The 18,068-nt window shown below is 49.0% G+C and overlaps 1 protein-coding gene across 9 annotated transcripts in view; it reads left to right on the forward strand.

The window, feature by feature from the left end:
- Sned1 (sushi, nidogen and EGF-like domains 1) overlaps positions 1-18,068 on the forward strand; it is a 59,912-nt gene that overhangs the window by 11,842 nt on the left and 30,002 nt on the right. For all 9 annotated transcript variants that reach the window (XR_015628686.1, XR_015628690.1, XR_015628688.1 and 6 more), the window contains 7 exon segments: positions 5,258-5,545; positions 7,963-8,103; positions 8,610-8,772; positions 10,734-10,859; positions 11,193-11,306; positions 13,918-14,031; positions 14,158-14,271. Coding sequence is in view for 2 of the 9 variants with exons in the window: in XM_087566511.1 (XP_087422637.1) it covers positions 5,258-5,545; positions 7,963-8,103; positions 8,610-8,772; positions 10,734-10,859; positions 11,193-11,306; positions 13,918-14,031; positions 14,158-14,271 (1,060 nt within the window). In the remaining 7 variants the exon portion in view is untranslated.

An 18,068-nucleotide genomic window follows, 5' to 3' on the forward strand; every position in this document is an offset into this window, starting at 1 on the left:
CCTAGCAAGCGCAAGGCCCTGGGTTCGGTCCCCAGCTCAGAAAAAAAAAAAAAAAAAGAAAGAAAGAAAAAGAAAAAAGAAAAAAGAAACTTACCGTGATGGGGAAAGCTCAGGAGGCCTCAACCCTATACAAAGAACTACAGTCAACAAAGGAAGGCTGAGGACAGGAGAAACAGTCCTTCCCCATGGAAGACTATTTCCCCAGTTGGTCATCCAATACCAAATGGTGACCGGCCTGCGATCACACATAGAAGTAACACTGTACAGCTGAGCAGGTTGTGTTTGAGAATTCATATTTATGTGCCTAAATATATGCATGTGACAACAATTAATGAGAGAAAGAAGCCATCCATTTGGAAGAAAGAGTTTTGAGGAAGGGAGAAAAAGGGAGGAATGATACGAGTATATTATAATATTAAAAAATAAAAGGAATAACTAAAAAGTACAAAGCAAACGAACAAAAAATGAAAAACAAAAACTTTTCCCGAGGCCTCCCTGCCCAGAAGTCCCAGTGCAGAGTCAGAAATGACAGAAAGCCTGAAGCAGGAGCTTTCTGCTTCTGCAAGGCTGGGAGGATCCGCCTGTCTCTAGGATTACAGACCCTCAGACCATGCCCAGCTTTAACTTATGGACTGGGGATTTTCTCCTTCAACTTTTTTTCTTCCATTTTTATTAAATTGGGTATTTCTTATTTACTTCTCCTTCGATTTTTAAATTTATAATTTAAATTTTATGAGAATTGGTTTAATCGAACATTAAGATAATTAGTTTGTAATATAAGCTATGCCTCATATTCCTAACAAAGCCACAACTTGATGACTCTGAGGAATTTATCCCCTTTACATATTGCCAGACTCAATCACATACACGACGCTGCTCAACAACTGTCTGTCCAGGTCAAGTCATGTGAGCCTCTTTCAGAGAGTTCTTCTGTCTGAACCTCTTACTGAGTGACTGGGGACAACATGGAGGCCCAAGGAGATGTCACGCACATCGTGGGTTTGCTCTCTTAGCTTAGGAGCCTGGCTTTTACAGTAAGCCTGCTCTCCAGCCCCAAGAGGACAATATTTCATCTCTCAGGGCTGAGCTCTGCAAACACAATCCAAGGAAATGGCCTTGCCGATAGCTGGCAGGGACTGGCATTCTTGTTTGTAGCAAAAAACAAGGCTGGGGCCAGAGTGAATACGTCCCTTACCGGGCTGCCTCCTCAGCCCACATGGTTTTGCCCAGACATTTTACCAGAGAATATTTTCAAGTGGTCACAAAGTGACCGATGTCCATTTGTCACCCACTGGTCTGCTGAGGCCCCATTAGGAATGGTGAGGTGTGACACCATTACACCTGCATGATGGTTGTGAAATGATGTTTACCCCTAGGAATCCATGAGGCCTCGTGGTCTACTTTGATGATGATACAGCCGTGCCAGCTCTCCTTTGGCTGGCATTTAGACTGAGTATCTCCAAACTGGAACCTTTGGTTCATTTTAATGAACTGTGTGGCGGACAGGTGTGTGCATCTGCATCCTGTGCTGTTTGTTTCAGCTGATGGGCAGGTGATCCCAGTCTCCATTGCCTTGCGGTTTGGCTAACCACACCAACTCAAGCAGAACGAAGTTTACTACACTTGATCTTAGCCAAAAGGCTAGAGAAGCGATGGACTCCCTTTGCAAACTTTCTAACTGTTGTAACCTTTGTAAACCCTCAGTGCATGCAAGTGACCCGACCTTGCCTGAGGAGTTCTAGCAGCTAGGGCATACAGGCTAAAACAGCTGTAACTGCCTTCCAGCCCCTCAAGGTGGGGAAGTGATCAGGTCCTAGCCCCAGATGTCCCTAAGGACCCTAATGGTCCTTTTCTAATGGCCTGAGGCCAGAGAGCGGCCAGACTCTGCCCAACAAGAAAAAAAAAATATCCCACCAATCCCTGAGCTTGCCCTATAGATTGAGTCACGTAATCCCTCCAATGCCAGGCCACCCTGGAAAACTGGCCTCGCCCTCCGCAAGACACCCTCTGTGAACCCTGAGTGCTGCCCACTTCTCTGCTGCTTCTCACCGGCAGAGGCAGCCACCCTCCTGGGTTTTTCCCTCCTAATAAACTTCTCGTGGGAGGTTTGTTGTGGTGTGACCTTGTTGTGGTGTGACCTTGTCGTACTCTTTGGCTCTTGACTGCCAGGATTCCTTTCAGAACACAGTTGTAACACTTTTTGCCAGAGCAGAGCTTTCACTGGGGAAACCTACCCTACCCACCAGACTCCCAAACCCCCACCCCTTCCAGAGCAGAGCGGCGGCAACACTTTCACTGGGGAAACCATCTCCTGAGGGAGCCGAGTTTGTTACACACACCTGCATTAGGGAAATTTTCCAGCAGCTGGAGCAGAACTGCAACACTATCTGTTTCGTGGTTAGTTTTTTCAGCCATTTTGAGTATTTTAACTGCTCCATCTCACCTCTCTGTCAAGGATGTGCTGCTTCTGTGGTCTCAAAGATTCTCCAGATGGCACCGTACAACTGTTAACATACTGAAGCTCATTAAAAACTCCACTGTCCCATTACTCCCCCTTGGAGCATACAGTGACCTGAGGAGACTTCATTTTGATGCCTTTCCCAGGCAGAATGCCTTTGTTGTCTTGAGTTTTAATTTGTAGATCTTCTGCACTGTTCCATTAGCTGTGGTGTCCCTTTTGGTCCTTGTCCACATGGATTTATGCTCTAATTTCTCCTTTCTTCCCTTCTTGGATCTCTGACCTTGCGTTTCCTGTCAACTTGAGGTTGATTCAATCTTTAAGTGTGGGTCTGTATTTCTGTGTATGCATTTATTTCTGGCTGTGTAAATCACCTTCATTTAGCAGCTTCAGTGTCTCCTCTGAGCCTAGGTCTTTACGTTGGCACTGCTGTCTCCTGGCACACTGAACTTAAAATGCCACTGTTCTTTAGCTTCCATTAAAAGTCAAGTGGCACAGAGAGACCCACCAGAACATCAGGCAGAGCTTGAGAAGTCCTGCAGAAGAGGGGGAGGAGAGATTATAAGCATCAGAGGGGTCAAGAACACCACAAGAAAACCCACAGAATCAACTAACTTGGGCTTACAAGGGCTCACAGAGGTTGAACTGCCAACCAGAGAGCCTGGTTGGGACTGACTTAACCCTTCTGCATACATGTTATAGCTGTGCAGTTTGGTTTTCCTGTGGGGCTCCTAATGGTGGGAGCAGGAGCTGTCTCTGACTCTTTTGCTGGCTTGTGGGACCTTTTTCCTTATACTGGGCTGCATCGTCCAGGCTTAATAAGAGAGAACATGTCTAGGAAGCTGGCCCTTTTCTGAAGGGAAATGGAGGAGTGGTGGATCTGGGAGAAAGGGGAGGTGGATGAAGGTGAGGTGGGGGGATTGGGAGGGGAGTGGGGGAATTGTGGTTGGAATGTATAATAATAATATAATAATAGTAATAATAATAATAATAAGATGATGATGGTGGTGGTGGTGGTGGTGGTGGTGGTGGTGGTGGTGGTGGTGGTGGTGGTGGTGGTGATTGAGATTATGCTTTATAAAAAAGTCAGCCATGAGCACCTGAACAGCTCCTGACTGTTGTCCGTCAGCTCTCTTCTTTCAGAGTGCCTTCCTGCATTTGGCTTTCTACTTTTTCCCAACTGGTTCAGTGTGGCTTTGTTTTAGTCCCCGAGGTCTGGAGGTGCAGCTGCATGTCTCTTGTCAATCCTGGAAGATTCTCCAATGCCTGTGTCCTTACTGCTCTCTGGTCCTTGTGCCGGCTCTGTGCCTCTTCGCCTGTGATCCAAGTGCTCCATCTTGTCTCTGTTCCCAATTCCTGACAGTTGCTTAACCCACCCGCCTTCCGGTTTCAGTTCACCACTTTTCTGTACTTGCATCAAATCCATTTTGAACTCTCTCCTGTTTCTTGGTTATATGTATTTGACTGCTTGTTACATTTTGCCTTTTGAGAAACCTTCTTTTATAAATACCATCAAGATTTTTTTTTTGCCATGACCCTTTCCTCCCAATTTTTTACTGTAATAAAATACATATGTCTTCGATTTTAGGTATGCACAGTTCTGTAGTGCTAACGTGCATTTAATTACTGTGTTAATCATTACCAGTTGCCATGTTCTTGTGCGGAGAAGGTCCCACAACCCTGACTAGGGACAGCAAGGGACTGAAGAAAAGAAGACCCACAGATACACATACGAGATCATGTGGCTTGGGTTATCGATGGAGACTGCACCCTGGAAGCTCAGCATGTCTAATTTATACAGTTGAACAGGGAGCTGACGTTATTGTGTCCTTGTGAACAAGGAGGCTTAGCTAATCTTGGCAGGAGCACTGTCCATAGGGGATCACTCTTCGGGCTGTAAATATCTAGAGGAGAAAGCGATGATGGATATTTCTGCAAACACTGTCAACATTTGAACTCAGACCCAAGACAGGTTTTGCAACTTAATTCCCCCTCCCCCATAGCCATCATCCATCCAAACAACAAGCTGAAACCCTAGTGCCCTGTGAGGTCAGAGCTAGAGAGAGTCCATCTGTAACAAAATGCCTTCTACTGTGCAGTGTATAAGCCACAGGATTTAAAGAACAGTCCTAAGGCTGAGAAGTCCAAGGCACTACCAGATCCCATAACTGGTGAGGCCTGACTTCTGGATCATAAACTGGAGTCTTCTCACATGGCAGAAGGCAGCATTTGGGTTTCTTTCATGAGGGCATTGATGTCATTCATAAGAGTTCTCCCCGATAACTGTACCAGCTCCCAAACACCCCACCTTTGACTTAAAGATTTAACACATGGCAGGTTAAGTATTAGCCAAGAAAACCAGAACACAGATGGGGTAGGCTAAACCGCCTCAGGAGAGCATGGCTAGTAAGTTTGAGGGTCAGGGAGAGCCTCCTGCCTGCTCGGAGACCCAAGCACACACTTCCCAACTTGGCCATCACAGCCTTTCCAAGCTATGCTGGTCCCTGAGCCTCTTGTTTATTATTTCCAAACTTGGCTCAATGCAGAGCCCTTGCCCACGCCCTCAAAGCCCTAGCATAGGCAGCAACTAAGCAGTGGGTTAACACACAGCTCAGAGCCTGGAGCTGCATACAAGGTGAGAACAGGACCACATGGTCCCGTTTCAGGCGTCAAGGGCTCTCAGCCAGCCTGAGCTGGACCGCTAAGAGGATGCTGGGAGGTGGGGCAGCTGAGATGGCACTGGGATGACCACCTTCTGCAGTGCCTGGTACATCTGCTTCCTGGCTTTCTGTCTCACAGGTGAACAACAACGGGATCATCTCCTTCCTGAAGGAAGTTTCTCAGTTCACCCCTGTGGCCTTCCCCATCGCCAAAGACCGCTGTGTGGTAGCGGCCTTCTGGGCAGACGTGGATAACCGACGCGCAGGCGACGTCTACTACCGGGAGGCCACCGACGCAGCCATGCTGAACAGAGCCACGGAGGACATCAGGCGGTACTTTCCTGAGCTCCCGGACTTCTCTGCTACCTGGGTTTTTGTTGCCACCTGGTACCGTGTGACCTTCTTCGGAGGCAGCAGCTCTTCCCCCGTGAGTCCAGGTGGCTGTGTGGCCTGGAAGGGAGGCTGTGTGGTTGGGGACCCTGCCAAAGCAGGTCAGATGTAGGTGGCCATATACCCAAGAACAACTCTGGGCTCAGGCTCTTGCCACTTCTGAAATCACAGGGCCGGGGTGGAGGACAGAGCCTCACTCTCCCTACCTCAGTGAAGCAGGGAAGCCCAGCACAGAATCCTCCTGTGGGGGCTACACTGGAGGCATGGTGCTAGGAGGTATTCTGCTGGAATGGTTTGGTTCTCTAGCAGTTCCAGGGTGGGCAGGGTTGGGGAGGGTCTGTTCTAGGTGGGAGTTTTTAATTAACTTTTTTATTAGTTAGTGGGAGGTTTTTTTGGTTGTTTTGCTCAAGCGGGTATGCGTGTGCCTGTTGGGTATGTCCTGGGTGTCCTGTCTTGCTTTGTCACTTCCTAAATCATCTAGACAGGCTCTTTGAGCTAATCTAGCAGCCAACAAAACCCAAGCAATCCTCCTGCCTCCACCACTACCTTATTGGAGTGACAGGCTTATGTGCAGCCATGTTCCAGTTTGTACTTGTGCCGAACATTCAAATCCCTGTCCTCACACTTGTGTAGGGAGCACTCATGCAGCTGGGCCACCAGCTCAACCTTGGTTGGCTTTTGTTGTTTTTTTTTGTTTTTTTTTTGTTTTGTTTTGTTTTGTTTTGTTTTGAGTAGGGTATGGTGTAACCCAGGCTGGCTTCAAACTCACAATGTAGCTGTGGGTGGCCTTCGATTTCTGGTCCTCTCAGCTCATCCTTCAGGGTGCGGGTCCACAGCTATGCGCCTCCACACCTGGCTGATGTTTCACTTCTCTCAGATGGACTGGCTGAGCCCTGGTGTCTTTGGTGGGTGTGGTTGGCTGCTGCTGTCCACCAGAGACCCATTTTCCAGCACTTACTGTGGATGGAGCTAAGACACATGGAAAGAGGCCCTGGGAAGCACATGGCCTTTCCAAGCAGTTTATTCACACAGTGAGGCCTTTTTTGGAGGGCACCTACTGGCTGGCAGTCAGTGTCCCAAGTATTGGGACCAACAGACAAGCCCAGACTGTGGGGTTTATAGAAGCCCCTAACAAAGGCAGCAGGCGGCCGGACATGCTCAGAAGTACAGTCTGACCAGGCAGCACCTATTGGAGCTGTGGATGGAGACACTTTGCAGATCTCGTCACTCCACAGCCACAGAACTGTCCTTTGCTGACAGTTGCCCCTTCTGGTCACCCCTTCTGGTCACCCACACAAAGCATTTATCTGCTTATTGTCTCTCCTGCCAAATGTTATGAAGAACGATTCCTGTTCATCCTTTCACTGTTTCCAATGATTGAAACTCTGACATAGGCCCAAGCACTACCACTGCCTGAGAGCGTGGCTACATGGGATCCTGCTGTGACACACACATCCCCAGAGCAGTTTGCTGTCTTCTCAGGGTATCCCCAAGGTGTCCATTTAGAGGTGCTTGTTCCCTGCACCCCAGATAAGTACACTGTCATCTTCCTTCTTTGCTATCCCTGCAGGCACAGCAAGGTATGCTCCTTTAATACTCGGATCTACACATGCTAGGCTCTTTTTAGTATTGTTGCTACCGCACTATGTGGTATAATGTTCTTATTCACATCTTATGCCAGTTTTCTTAATCCTTTTTGTCCTTTTGTTTTTATTGTTCACAGTTCTGGATATACAGGAAATCAGCAGCTTTGCCTTCCATGTGTTATAAATACATTTTTTTTTTGCTACTGTCTGCCATTCATTTTGACATTATAGCACTTTTCCCACTTGGAGGCTTTTTTTTTTTTTTTGTCTGTAAATGTATTGATCTCTCTTTGCTGTTAATACGTGGCAGAAGTCTCTGTGCTGCAATGTGTATTGCCTGGTGTTTTCTTCTAGGACTTCCATGGTTTTTGTTTTAAAACCACACTGAGTTTGGGATTTGCTTTCATGGGGGGTGTGAAGTGGGACATGATGCGCTCTTCCAGTTTCCCGTGTGTCCCAGGGTCATTTCCTCACCCCAATCTGGAACACTCTCTCAGGGTGCACTTCTCAGGGGTGTTCATGGAGTCACAGGGCAGGAAAACCATCAAACCTAATGCTAAAAGCTGATTTTTCCCCTTGTTTTTGTTCTGACCACACAGACTTTGTGGGTTTGGCTGTGTGAGTGCTAGCCCACTGGACATCTGTACCCCAGCCTCCATAGGAGCCTCTCGAGGCTGGGGACAGTGTCTGCTCCAGGTGTTCTGTCCCTGACCCTTTACAATGGGGTCGATGTGCACTAGACTGTAGAGATATAACCGTCATGGCCCTGCCTTGCTTGGCTGTCCATTTGGGGGACAAGGAGGCTCTGATGAGGGGCAGGGAGTGCAACCAGTCACAGCCAGTCACAGCTAGCCCCGTGTCTTGGCAGGTCAACACATTCCAAACGGTGCTCATCACTGACGGCCGGTTCTCCTTCACCATCTTCAACTATGAGTCCATCCTGTGGACTACGGGCACACACGCCAGCAGTGGTGGTGATGCTGATGGCTTGGGAGGCATTGCAGCCCAGGTAAGCCCAGATAGACTTGGTGCCCAGTGTCCGGGGGCCCCTGACCCTCCCACAAGGAGAGGTAGGCAGACCTTCACCATAGCAGATACCTGCTCCCCTCCAGACCTATTCAGAGATCAGCGTGTGGCAGCCACATGACTGTGTCCCACGGACCTCTCAGTGCCCACCACAAAATAGACTCTGCTGCCTTTGCCCCTTGCTCTCCCATAAAGGTCGCAGTCCCAAATGTGCCCATCCCCTATACTGTGTACCTCCATTCGCCAACTTTTTCCTGGAGTAGCACTTCTCCTGGGCCCTTACTGAGGCCTACATGCTAAGTGGTGAGTGCTGGAAGCGAAGGGGACCTCCAGTACCACACTTGACTGAGGGGCTGCAGTCAAGTGACCCCAACATCTGTAGTGTCATCTGCTTACAACGCCATCTCTCCACTGTCCCTGACTTGGCCATCCTGAGGGAGGACTCAATGACTGTAAGGAGACCTGCCTCCCTCTCTGCCCCGCCCCCAGGCAGGTTTCAACGCAGGTGATGGGCACCGCTACTTCAACATCCCTGGGTCGCGCACAGCAGACATGGCTGAGGTGGAGACCACCACCAACGTGGGCGTGCCCGGGCGCTGGGCGTTTAGAATCGATGATGCCCAGGTGCGCGTGGGGGGCTGCGGCCATACAAGTAAGAGGCTCAGGGAGGGGAGGGTTGAGGAACCCTGTGGCAGTAGGGGTGGGGCAGAGGGGCTAGAACCTATCCACCACCTCACTGAATTTCCCACCTACCCCCCCCACAGTCCATCCCGTCCCATGCCTCAGGTGACCTAGGTCTTTTGGGGAGAGGAAGGGAGCAGGGTTGCCACATCCCACCCCTGCCTCCATCTGTGGTGGGTGTTGGGGGGACAAGGACATCCATAGGCCTGATGTTGGTGACAAGCCAGAGCATTTTATGGTCTTGCTGGTCTAGGAGCACAAACAGGCAGATGACTCCAGTAGCCCAGACTAGTCATGTGCTCACTCAGAAACCCCAGCTCCACTGCCATGACTCCTCTAGAAGGTACCACACCCTGAAACACCCTGCCCACAGTGCAGAGGTGTCCGGGCACTGGCTGGCTGACCTGCCAATTAGGAGGACCCCCCTCATCGCAAGCCCTCCTAAACCTGGGTTGAAGACAGGCCGCTGCTGGGACCATCCCACAGTCTTGTTGCTCATGTGAATGAGGCCACAGAACAGGGTGCCCTTCCCTGACACCGAGTCCCCCCCAAGAGAAGTCAGCAGGGATACCACACAGAGCTGCTGAGAGTCAGGGAGGCTGTCTGGTGAAGGGAGATTAGGGTGTGAAATACCAGGGAGGGAGAAGCTGGAACATGCCTGGCACGCTGGGTACTGAGAGCCACGTGACAGGCCAGCCTGGGAAGCCAAAGCTGAACTCAATGCCATCACGGACCAGAGCAGCAAGTGTAGCATTTAAGAGGGCAGAATCCCAGGGCAGCCCTAGCCCCAGTCCTGGCCATCAGTCAGCCCTGACACCAAGTCTCCGGGCCATAGCATCTGAAGCCGTCCTGCAGGTGCCACTTGTGGTGGGGACTGGGGGTCCCTTGTCAAAGGCCAGAGTGCTAGGTTCTGGTGAGAATGGAGGTACATGTGTGGGCAAACCATACTTTGAAGCCACAGCAGCTCAAGTCGAAAGGCACTCTGGGAAGAGGATCCCTTTGGGGCGCCATCATTACGGAGCACCTTTATCCGGGTCTCTGAGATAAGAAGGCACAGGAAATGGCTGCAGGGATATGCCTTGGTGCCTGTGGTCTTTCTAGGAGCGAGGGACACAGCTAAACTGCATGCCAAGGGCAGTTGTGGGACATTATATAGACACAAGCTTGCTCAAGAAGGGAGGGTGGGTGGTGCCTGAGAAACGGTCAGTGCCTTGTGTCTGGAAGGGTAACTACCAAGCAAGCCCAGCTCCTCTTGCAGCCAAGATTTCAAGTAGACCAGGTGAGCACAGTGCTGTAAGTGAAGCCAGCTGACAGGATGCTAAGCTCCCCATCCAGAAGGCACCCACAGTCTGAATGGTGTGCTGGATCACTGGGCCTCTCTGGAGTCTCCCTGGAGCCCTACTGAGAGCAGGCAATAGGAGTCCTTGAGACTTTCTGATCACCTGCCAATTTGTTAGTAACCTCTTATTTCAGGAGCCCAGCCTGGCCTCGTAGAACTGGGCTTGGGGGTTGCTGAGATCTCCAGAGACCCTAGGGAGGCATGATAACCACTGGCTGTGATGATGAAGTGCCAACTTAGGAGACCAGGAGGGTGGCTGAGCAGGCCCGAGCTTCTAGAAGTGTCCATAGTAGAAGTGGAAAGGATTAGAAAGATAAAAGAAGGAGCTGTGGGTGTATGTGATTGTGGGTGTGTCTGCCACCAGAGGAAGCCAGAGTCAGAACTTAGGACACTAAAGATCAGCAAGAGATCCTGGCAAGAGTACCTGCCAGGCAAACAGGGCTCCAGCTCAAAGACCCAGAACGTGAGCGCAAAGAAGCATGGTCACCAGTGTTGTAGTCACTAAACTGTCCTTTGGGCAGAGAGAAGGTGGCTCTCTTGCCCACATCCTAGATGCAGTGTTATGAGGCGTGGGCTCCTTCCTGTGTCCACAGCCTCTGTGTGCCTAGTCCTGCGTCCGTGCCTCAATGGTGGCAAGTGCATCGATGACTGTGTCACGGGCAATCCCTCCTACACCTGTTCCTGTCTCGCTGGCTTCACGGGGCGTAGATGCCACCTGGGTGAGTCGTTGGTACCCAGGTGGGGGCAGGGTGCCCACTGATGACCCATACCACATCATTCCCCTGCCCACTGGTCGTATACCAGGTTCAGGGAGACGCCGCAGGTCCACCAGTGGCTTTAAGGTCAAAGATCTCTGTCCACGCGATGTCGAAACAGATGGCAGCCAAGTGCTGTGGTTATGTGGCAGTGAGTGTCGCTGCTGCTGCTCCTAGCCACTCTAAGTTAAGGCCTGGCTGAAACTGGGGACTAGTCCGTCCTCCATCCCTACCCAAAGCCCTGGCAAGTCCTTCACAGCTTCCTCTACTGAGGCCCCAGCCTGCTCCATGTTTCAGATGTGAACGAGTGTGCTTCCCACCCATGTCAGAACGGTGGGACCTGCACCCACGGTGTCAACAGCTTCAGTTGCCAGTGCCCAGCCGGCTTCCAGGGACCCACCTGTGAATCAGGTAAGACGCACCCGCCAGCTGCAGCCAGCCCAGTGAGTTAAAATGAGGGAATGCTGGAGCCTGATGTCAGAGGAAGGACCTGTCTTATGGTGTGGGTAAGACCGAACACAGGAGACCATAGCAGACAGAGATTTCCTGGCCCAGGCACTAGGTCGTGGGTGAAGCTCTGGATTAGAGAGAGCCCAGGTCCTGCATTGGGCCAGGGTCTGAGTCAGGAGTCTTCTGGGAGTGAGAAGGTTGGGGATTTCTGGGGTAAGATGGGACAGCTTTGAGCCAGGGAGGGGTAGGGTACATGCTTGCAGAGCACAGCTTCCTACCACATGCATGATTGGCCCCTGAACCAACTGCTCCTTTCAAAGCTCTCACAGGCCGGGTGCAGGGTGGGCCAGGCTACCGTAGCCTTTGTCTTCACAGAGCATCTGAAGCATGTGCCCATAGATTCAGCCTCCAGTTCCTTCACTCCACTGGGCCCTCCTCAGGGTCTTCCTCCTCACTCTGCACTGTCCCTGAAGATAGCTCTGTTCTAGCGCCTATCCTCACCATGTGGGCTATTCTATGCTAGGCCAAGGCAGCCCTTTAATGGCACACACCTTGACCACCATTCCCAGCCCAGCTTAGCCAAACAGGAACATCCCAGCACCATAGCGTCCTTAAGAGTGTAGCAGTCATTATAAAAAAAACTTCTAGAGTGTTGTTATCAAGTCTTCTATCAGGCTTCTTAAGCCCTTTTTGCTTAAGAAATTTTTATGCAATCCCAGGTATATTGGTACATAAAATCGCTATATAAGTCACCATGGTGATAAATCATTAAATTTATCTTAAAATTATCTGACTACATATAATTTTACCACTTATTAAAAATGAAAGCAGCCAGGAATGGTAAATGCCTTTGAACTCAGTGTTTGAGAGGCAGAGGCTTCATAAGTCTGAGGTCAGCCTGGTCTGCATAGTGAGTGAGTTCCAGGCCAGCCAAAGCTACATGGTACAAATGAAAGAAAACAAGGTGAAAGCAGATGTACGCACTAATAAGAAATGTGCTTGTTTACTTTTACATAATTAAATCTTGGCTTAATATTTGAAACTGCAGAACAGAGGATTTTTTAATACTTTTCAGAGTTGAATATTTGGATTTTATAAGCATCAGTGATAAGAACACTGCTTCACATAAATGCATAGAACAGAATGGCAGAAGTATGTTTCAAAGAGAAAGCATATATGCAATAAGAAAACTGTGGTTTATAATAGAGCGTAGTCTGGAATCTGAGCCGAGGTGTTTCGGGCAGTGTCCACGGTCTTGGCCGACACATGAGCTGCACACTGTGTGCACACTGGGTTCAGAATCCAGGCGGCAGCAAAGCCGTACATAACACAGTGCTCACAGCCAGGGCACACCACACTCGCCACAGATTTCACTTTGAACTTGTGCATTCAGAAGTATTTTACTGTTGCGATTTTTTTCACAATGCCCTACTGCAGCTATGCGACCACATGGGGTTTGCAACTCACAGTTTGGCTACAATTTAGATTGAGTATATCCAAATAGCATCCATACTGAAACTTCTGTCTAGAAAAACAATCCTATTAGGATTCATGGTCATAAAAGCTAAGTGTTCCATTTCAGTGTGTGTGTGTGTGTGTGTGTGTGTGTGTGTGTGTGTGTGTGTATGTGTGTGTATACTGGAGGAAACTGTAGTTAAATGACAATAAGAAGTTTATACAAGGGGCTGGAGAGATGGCTCAGTGGTTAAGAGAACTGACTGCTCTTCTTAGAGGACCAGGGTTCAATTCCCAGCACCCACATGGCAGGTCATAACTGTCTGGGATCTGACAACTTCACACAGACAAAAACACCAGTGGACATAAAAAAATTAAATGTTTTTTTTTAAAAAAGAGAGATTTGTACACAGAGAGAAGGAACAAGTTTACAAAAGAAATTAAAAGAAAGTATGATTTTAAGTGCACATGAAGAGGTATTTCCATCTGGTAAGAGGGGCTTGCCATGAACCCTCAGCTATCCAGTGTGGACAGGAGCACCGTGTTCCAGCCCCAAACCAGAGCCTGGATGGTTGGAACACAGGGCAAAAGAGCTTTTCCTCGGGCAGATGCTAGCCCCTCCTTGCCTTCACTGCAACAGCAAAACCAGGTGTGGGAGCTGCTTTGGAGAGTCAGATGGTCTACTGCTCTGTCCGTCTGTCAAAGCCCAGGGAGACCCTCAGGGTCGCTACCATGCTGGCCATGGGGCACAGGGGCCGAGCTGAGCAGCAGCCACTCCATAGCCACTGAGACAGAGTAGGAGCCCCGGGTTCCAGAAGCCTTTAGAAGAATGGCAGAAGCTGGTTCCATTTTCCCTGACACCCTATCCAGCACACATGCCCTTCCTCCACACCAGGTTTGCTGAACTAGAACCAATTCGTATGGAGTTTTGGGTACTCCTGGGACTGCCCTAGCTATGCTTGCTCCCAACTTGTCACCTTCCAGAGACAACCAGTTTCCCCTCTCATCGAACCTAGATCTGTCAAGAGTGAGGCTCAGTGCTTGTCTTCAGGGCTTCTGTCCATCAGTCCACTGCAGCCAGGACTCCAATACCCTGTCTACTCTTCCTTGCTTGTAGCCCAGTCTCCGTGTGACAACAAAGTGTGTCAAAATGGTGGCCAGTGCCAGGCAGAGAGCAGCTCTGCAGTATGTGTGTGTCAGGCTGGATACACTGGGGCCACCTGTGAGACCGGTAAGTGACCTGTACAGGGGGAGGGGTGCCACAGGCGGCAGGCAGTGCTGGGAGGGCTGTCATATGGCCAGGTTCAGGGTGGTCACAGTCTGGCTTAAGCCAACCCCCCATCTTTACTGTCCCTAGATGTGGATGAATGCAGCTCTGACCCATGCCTAAATGGTGGATCGTGTGTTGACCTGGTTGGAAACTACAGCTGTATTTGTGTGGAGCCCTTTGAAGGACCTCAGTGCGAGACAGGTAGCTGTGTCATGGTCCTCCACGGTGACTGTGCCCTGTGTATCCCCGGCCCTCCCTCCCCTCTCTTCTCAACCTTCTTCTTACCTCCCAGCCCTCCCAGAGCCACCAACTGGGGAGAACAGGAAGCAAGAGGCAATATGTTATATGAGGCTGGACAGGCCTTTTCCTTTCTGGACATTGGTCTCCATCTATAGCAATCAGGGACAGGTGACACCATTCCCAAGTCCCCTTTCTCAGCTCAGAGGCTTTATAGCACCTTCCCTTTCCTGGCACACAGAAAAAGGGGTATGGGGAGCCGAGAGAAAGCCTTTACCACATGGGACCAAATATGTCCTTTTCTGCACTACCTTGTGTCTGAAGTGTTAGCTGTGTCTTGGTGTAGAGCATGACAAAGCCAACCAGAGACTGCAGAGCCTGGTACAAAACTCTGTGGTGTCTGCACCCTGACACTGTGTACATGGTTGAAACTCAGCGGGTATATGGGGTTCACAGTTTACCCACAAGGAAGACCCAGATGATGGACACTGTCAGACGCCACAGCAAGAGAACAGGACTGGTCCTGGTAAAGGCCTAAGAGCAGAGAGTGGGTGTGGCACCCTCACATCTTGGCTGTGTTCAGATCCCCACTGGATGTTTCATTAACTGTCTTGCCTGGTGTGTTTCACTAAATTTGCATCGGGATACAGATAAGTGGTCTCAAAAGAGTCTTGTGAGAAAATCGTGTTTTGTGCCAACTAACAATGCAAATGGAAATGAATAATTAAAACCATAGGGCAGATCAGGTGTGGCTGCAGGCCTGAGGCCCCAGCTACTTCGTCGTAGGCTGAGGCTGGAGGATTATCTGAAATCCAGAGTTTCAGATGTCAGCTAGGGCAACATGAGACTCCATCTTTAAAGGGGGGAAGGGGATTATCCTACAAGTACAATGAATCTAATCATGAGAAGTTGGCCAGAATTAGATATTTGGAAAAACAGGTTGTCTAATCTGCTGCTGGTTAGCGGCCCTGAAAGCTCCCTTTTCACAAACTGCGGTTAGAGACAAAATCTACAAAAGTCCTGTCCTCAGCCATTAGACTTGCATAGCACAGTTATCAACTTGAGAGAAGGGGTCCAGCACAAACCCTGCCCTTGATCCCTACATCCTGCTTGGGGTACCCTGGTCCACCATGTAGGTCCAGAGTGTCCAGTCCCTCTGAACTGAAGAGAAAAGTCCAACTCAACAGCAGCTAAGATGGGGAGGTGGGAGACAATGCACTGGAGATACTGGTGGAGGGAAGGAGCCGGGCAGCAGGGGGCCCTTCTACCTTGGCATGGCGGATCTGGGTCAGGGAATTTATTGGGCTGGATAAGAACCATTGGAAATCGGGAATCCTAGCAGCTCCTAGGCTCAAACAGGAGGACTGGATCTGTTGGGGAGATAGATAGATAAATAGATAGATAGATAGATAGATAGATAGAGAGATAGAGAGATAGAGAGATAGAGAGATAGAGAGATGGATGATATAGATATATAGATATGTAGATATTATAATTAAAGGAGTATTATAATTAAAATACAACCTACAGACATGAAAGAATTATCATATACAAATAATTAACCCACTACTATAAATAGGCTGCATATTCCCAAGACTGTTAAGGAGAAAACATGAGATGAAGATATTTTTTTAAATTCATAACAGTGAAAACTGTGAATATTTAGAATATAGTGAGTAGTAGTAACAGCTGGTAAAACACTGAAGAGGAAAAAAAACCAATGAGCTGGAAGAGAAATAGAAACAGCATGCGGCACAGAGAGTAAGACTGGTAGAAGTAATTGAGCCCCAGGGGCTGTGAAACAACAGTGAGCATCTGGCACGTGGCCCTGAAGTTTGAGAAGGAAGGCAGCAGCGGGGGAGAGAGTTATACAGAGGTAGAAGCCACACAGTTCCCCAATTTAATGAAAGCTGCACCCAAGGTATGCATGGAGAAAGCCACAGAGCCACCACACACTAGGACCACTCCTCTAGACATCAGATATGAGGAATTAATCTTCAAAGCATTGGTGGGGGAGGGGTGAGAGCTGAAGAGAAGGCTCGGGGGCTGGGAGATAAAACTCCTACTGCTCTTCCTGAGGACCTGAGTTCCATTGCCAGAACCCAAGTAAGGGGGCTATCAGCCAGCTGGTCTACAGGTCTAGGTGGTCTGGAACCCTCTTCCGGGCTCTGGCACCTGTGCAAATGTGGCATACATAAACTCATTAATAAAGATAAACCATCTTTTAAAAACCTAAGTCAGCAGAAGAAAGGAACACTTCGCATCCAGAGAAGTAAGAGTAGCAACAAGTGCTCACTAGGAACCATGTAAGCCCAGAGTATAGAGAAGGCAAAGTCATCAGTGTAGTGCTACAGACCACACAGAACTTAAAAAAGTAACTTTTATTCACCTGATGGATGGCACTGGTGTCTCAGGGACTTGCTGCTGAATAAGCTCACCCTTTCTAGTTCTTTCTGAACTCTGCCTGGCTGGTTCGACTCAGACTGATTCAATCTGGCTTCTCTAAGCTTCTCTCTGAATTGCTCTGCTTGTCCTCAAACTAACTCTAGTCTAATCTTCCCGCTCCTTCTTACTCTCTCGCTTCAACCGCCTCTGCTGACCTGCACTGACGTGCACAAACTCACAAGTGAACTCAATTCCTCTGCACAGTACTCACTGCGCTGACTCCCAACTGACTCCTCTCTCTCTCCCTGTGATTCTCTTAAATAGCTTCTCTTTCCTGTGCTGTTCTCATAAGGGTTTTGAGTATCCTATCTCTGACTCATCCTGTCAAATCTTTCTCTGATTCATCACTTTGTCTGTCTCTCAATTTGATGTCACTTTCAAACATGGCTGCTTCCTTCTGCAAACTAACTTTACCTTCATTGTTAGGGATTAAAGGTGTGTGCTAAGGATATACTCCAGCCAGAGGAATTAAAGATGTGTGGTCCCTTGCCACAGCAGCCATGTTGCTGGGTTAAAATTCCTCTACAAGAACTATATTTCAGAATTCAGGTGCAGTAAAGGCCTGCTTGTATAGCATTCAGCAGCATAGCCTTCTCACAAAATGTGTGAAAGAAATAGGACAGTGGTGGAGAGGCAGAGGCAGGCAGATTTTCTGGGTTGGAAGCCAGCCTGGACACAGAGAAACCCTGTCTCAGAGAGAGAGAGAGAGAGAGAGAGAGAGAGAGAGAGAGAGAGAGAGAGAGAGAGAGAGAGAGAGAGAGCGCTCTACAGAAGACCAAAATGGGAGAAATGTCCAGTGTGTAGGTCAAAATTCTACATCTCCTTTAACATATGGGGAGAAATGTACAACACTAGAGTGTGTAAACTTTTTGTGAGATATCACCACAAACCTAGTTCAGTAGCATAAAAATACCAACCTAGTGTGGTCACAGGGCAGCAACAAACTCACAGTTTTGGCAGAAATAAAAAAAGTTCTGCTACCCATTAAGCAATGGTAGCTGTTTATGCTAATCAGACATTTCAGACATTTATAATCTGACCCAGCAATCCTGATCCTAGTATTAGCCCCAAAGAAGTAAAAACAGAATGGTATATTTATAATCCCCCAAAACCTGTGGATGGATCAGCAAGCTGGTGCCTCCATACAATGGTGTACCACTCAGTCTCAAACAGGACTACAGTCAGTCTCTCTCTCTCTCTCTCTCTCTCTCTCTCTCTCTCTCTCTCACGCACACACACACACACACACACACACACACACACAGGGGCGGGGCGTGGATCTCAGATGTATTACGCTGAGGAAAGCTGGGTGCAGA

Source organism: Rattus norvegicus, chromosome 9, assembly GCF_021556685.1.
Source record: "Rattus norvegicus strain SHRSP/BbbUtx chromosome 9, alternate assembly SHRSP_T2T, whole genome shotgun sequence".
Taxonomy (NCBI): Eukaryota; Metazoa; Chordata; class Mammalia; order Rodentia; family Muridae; genus Rattus; species Rattus norvegicus.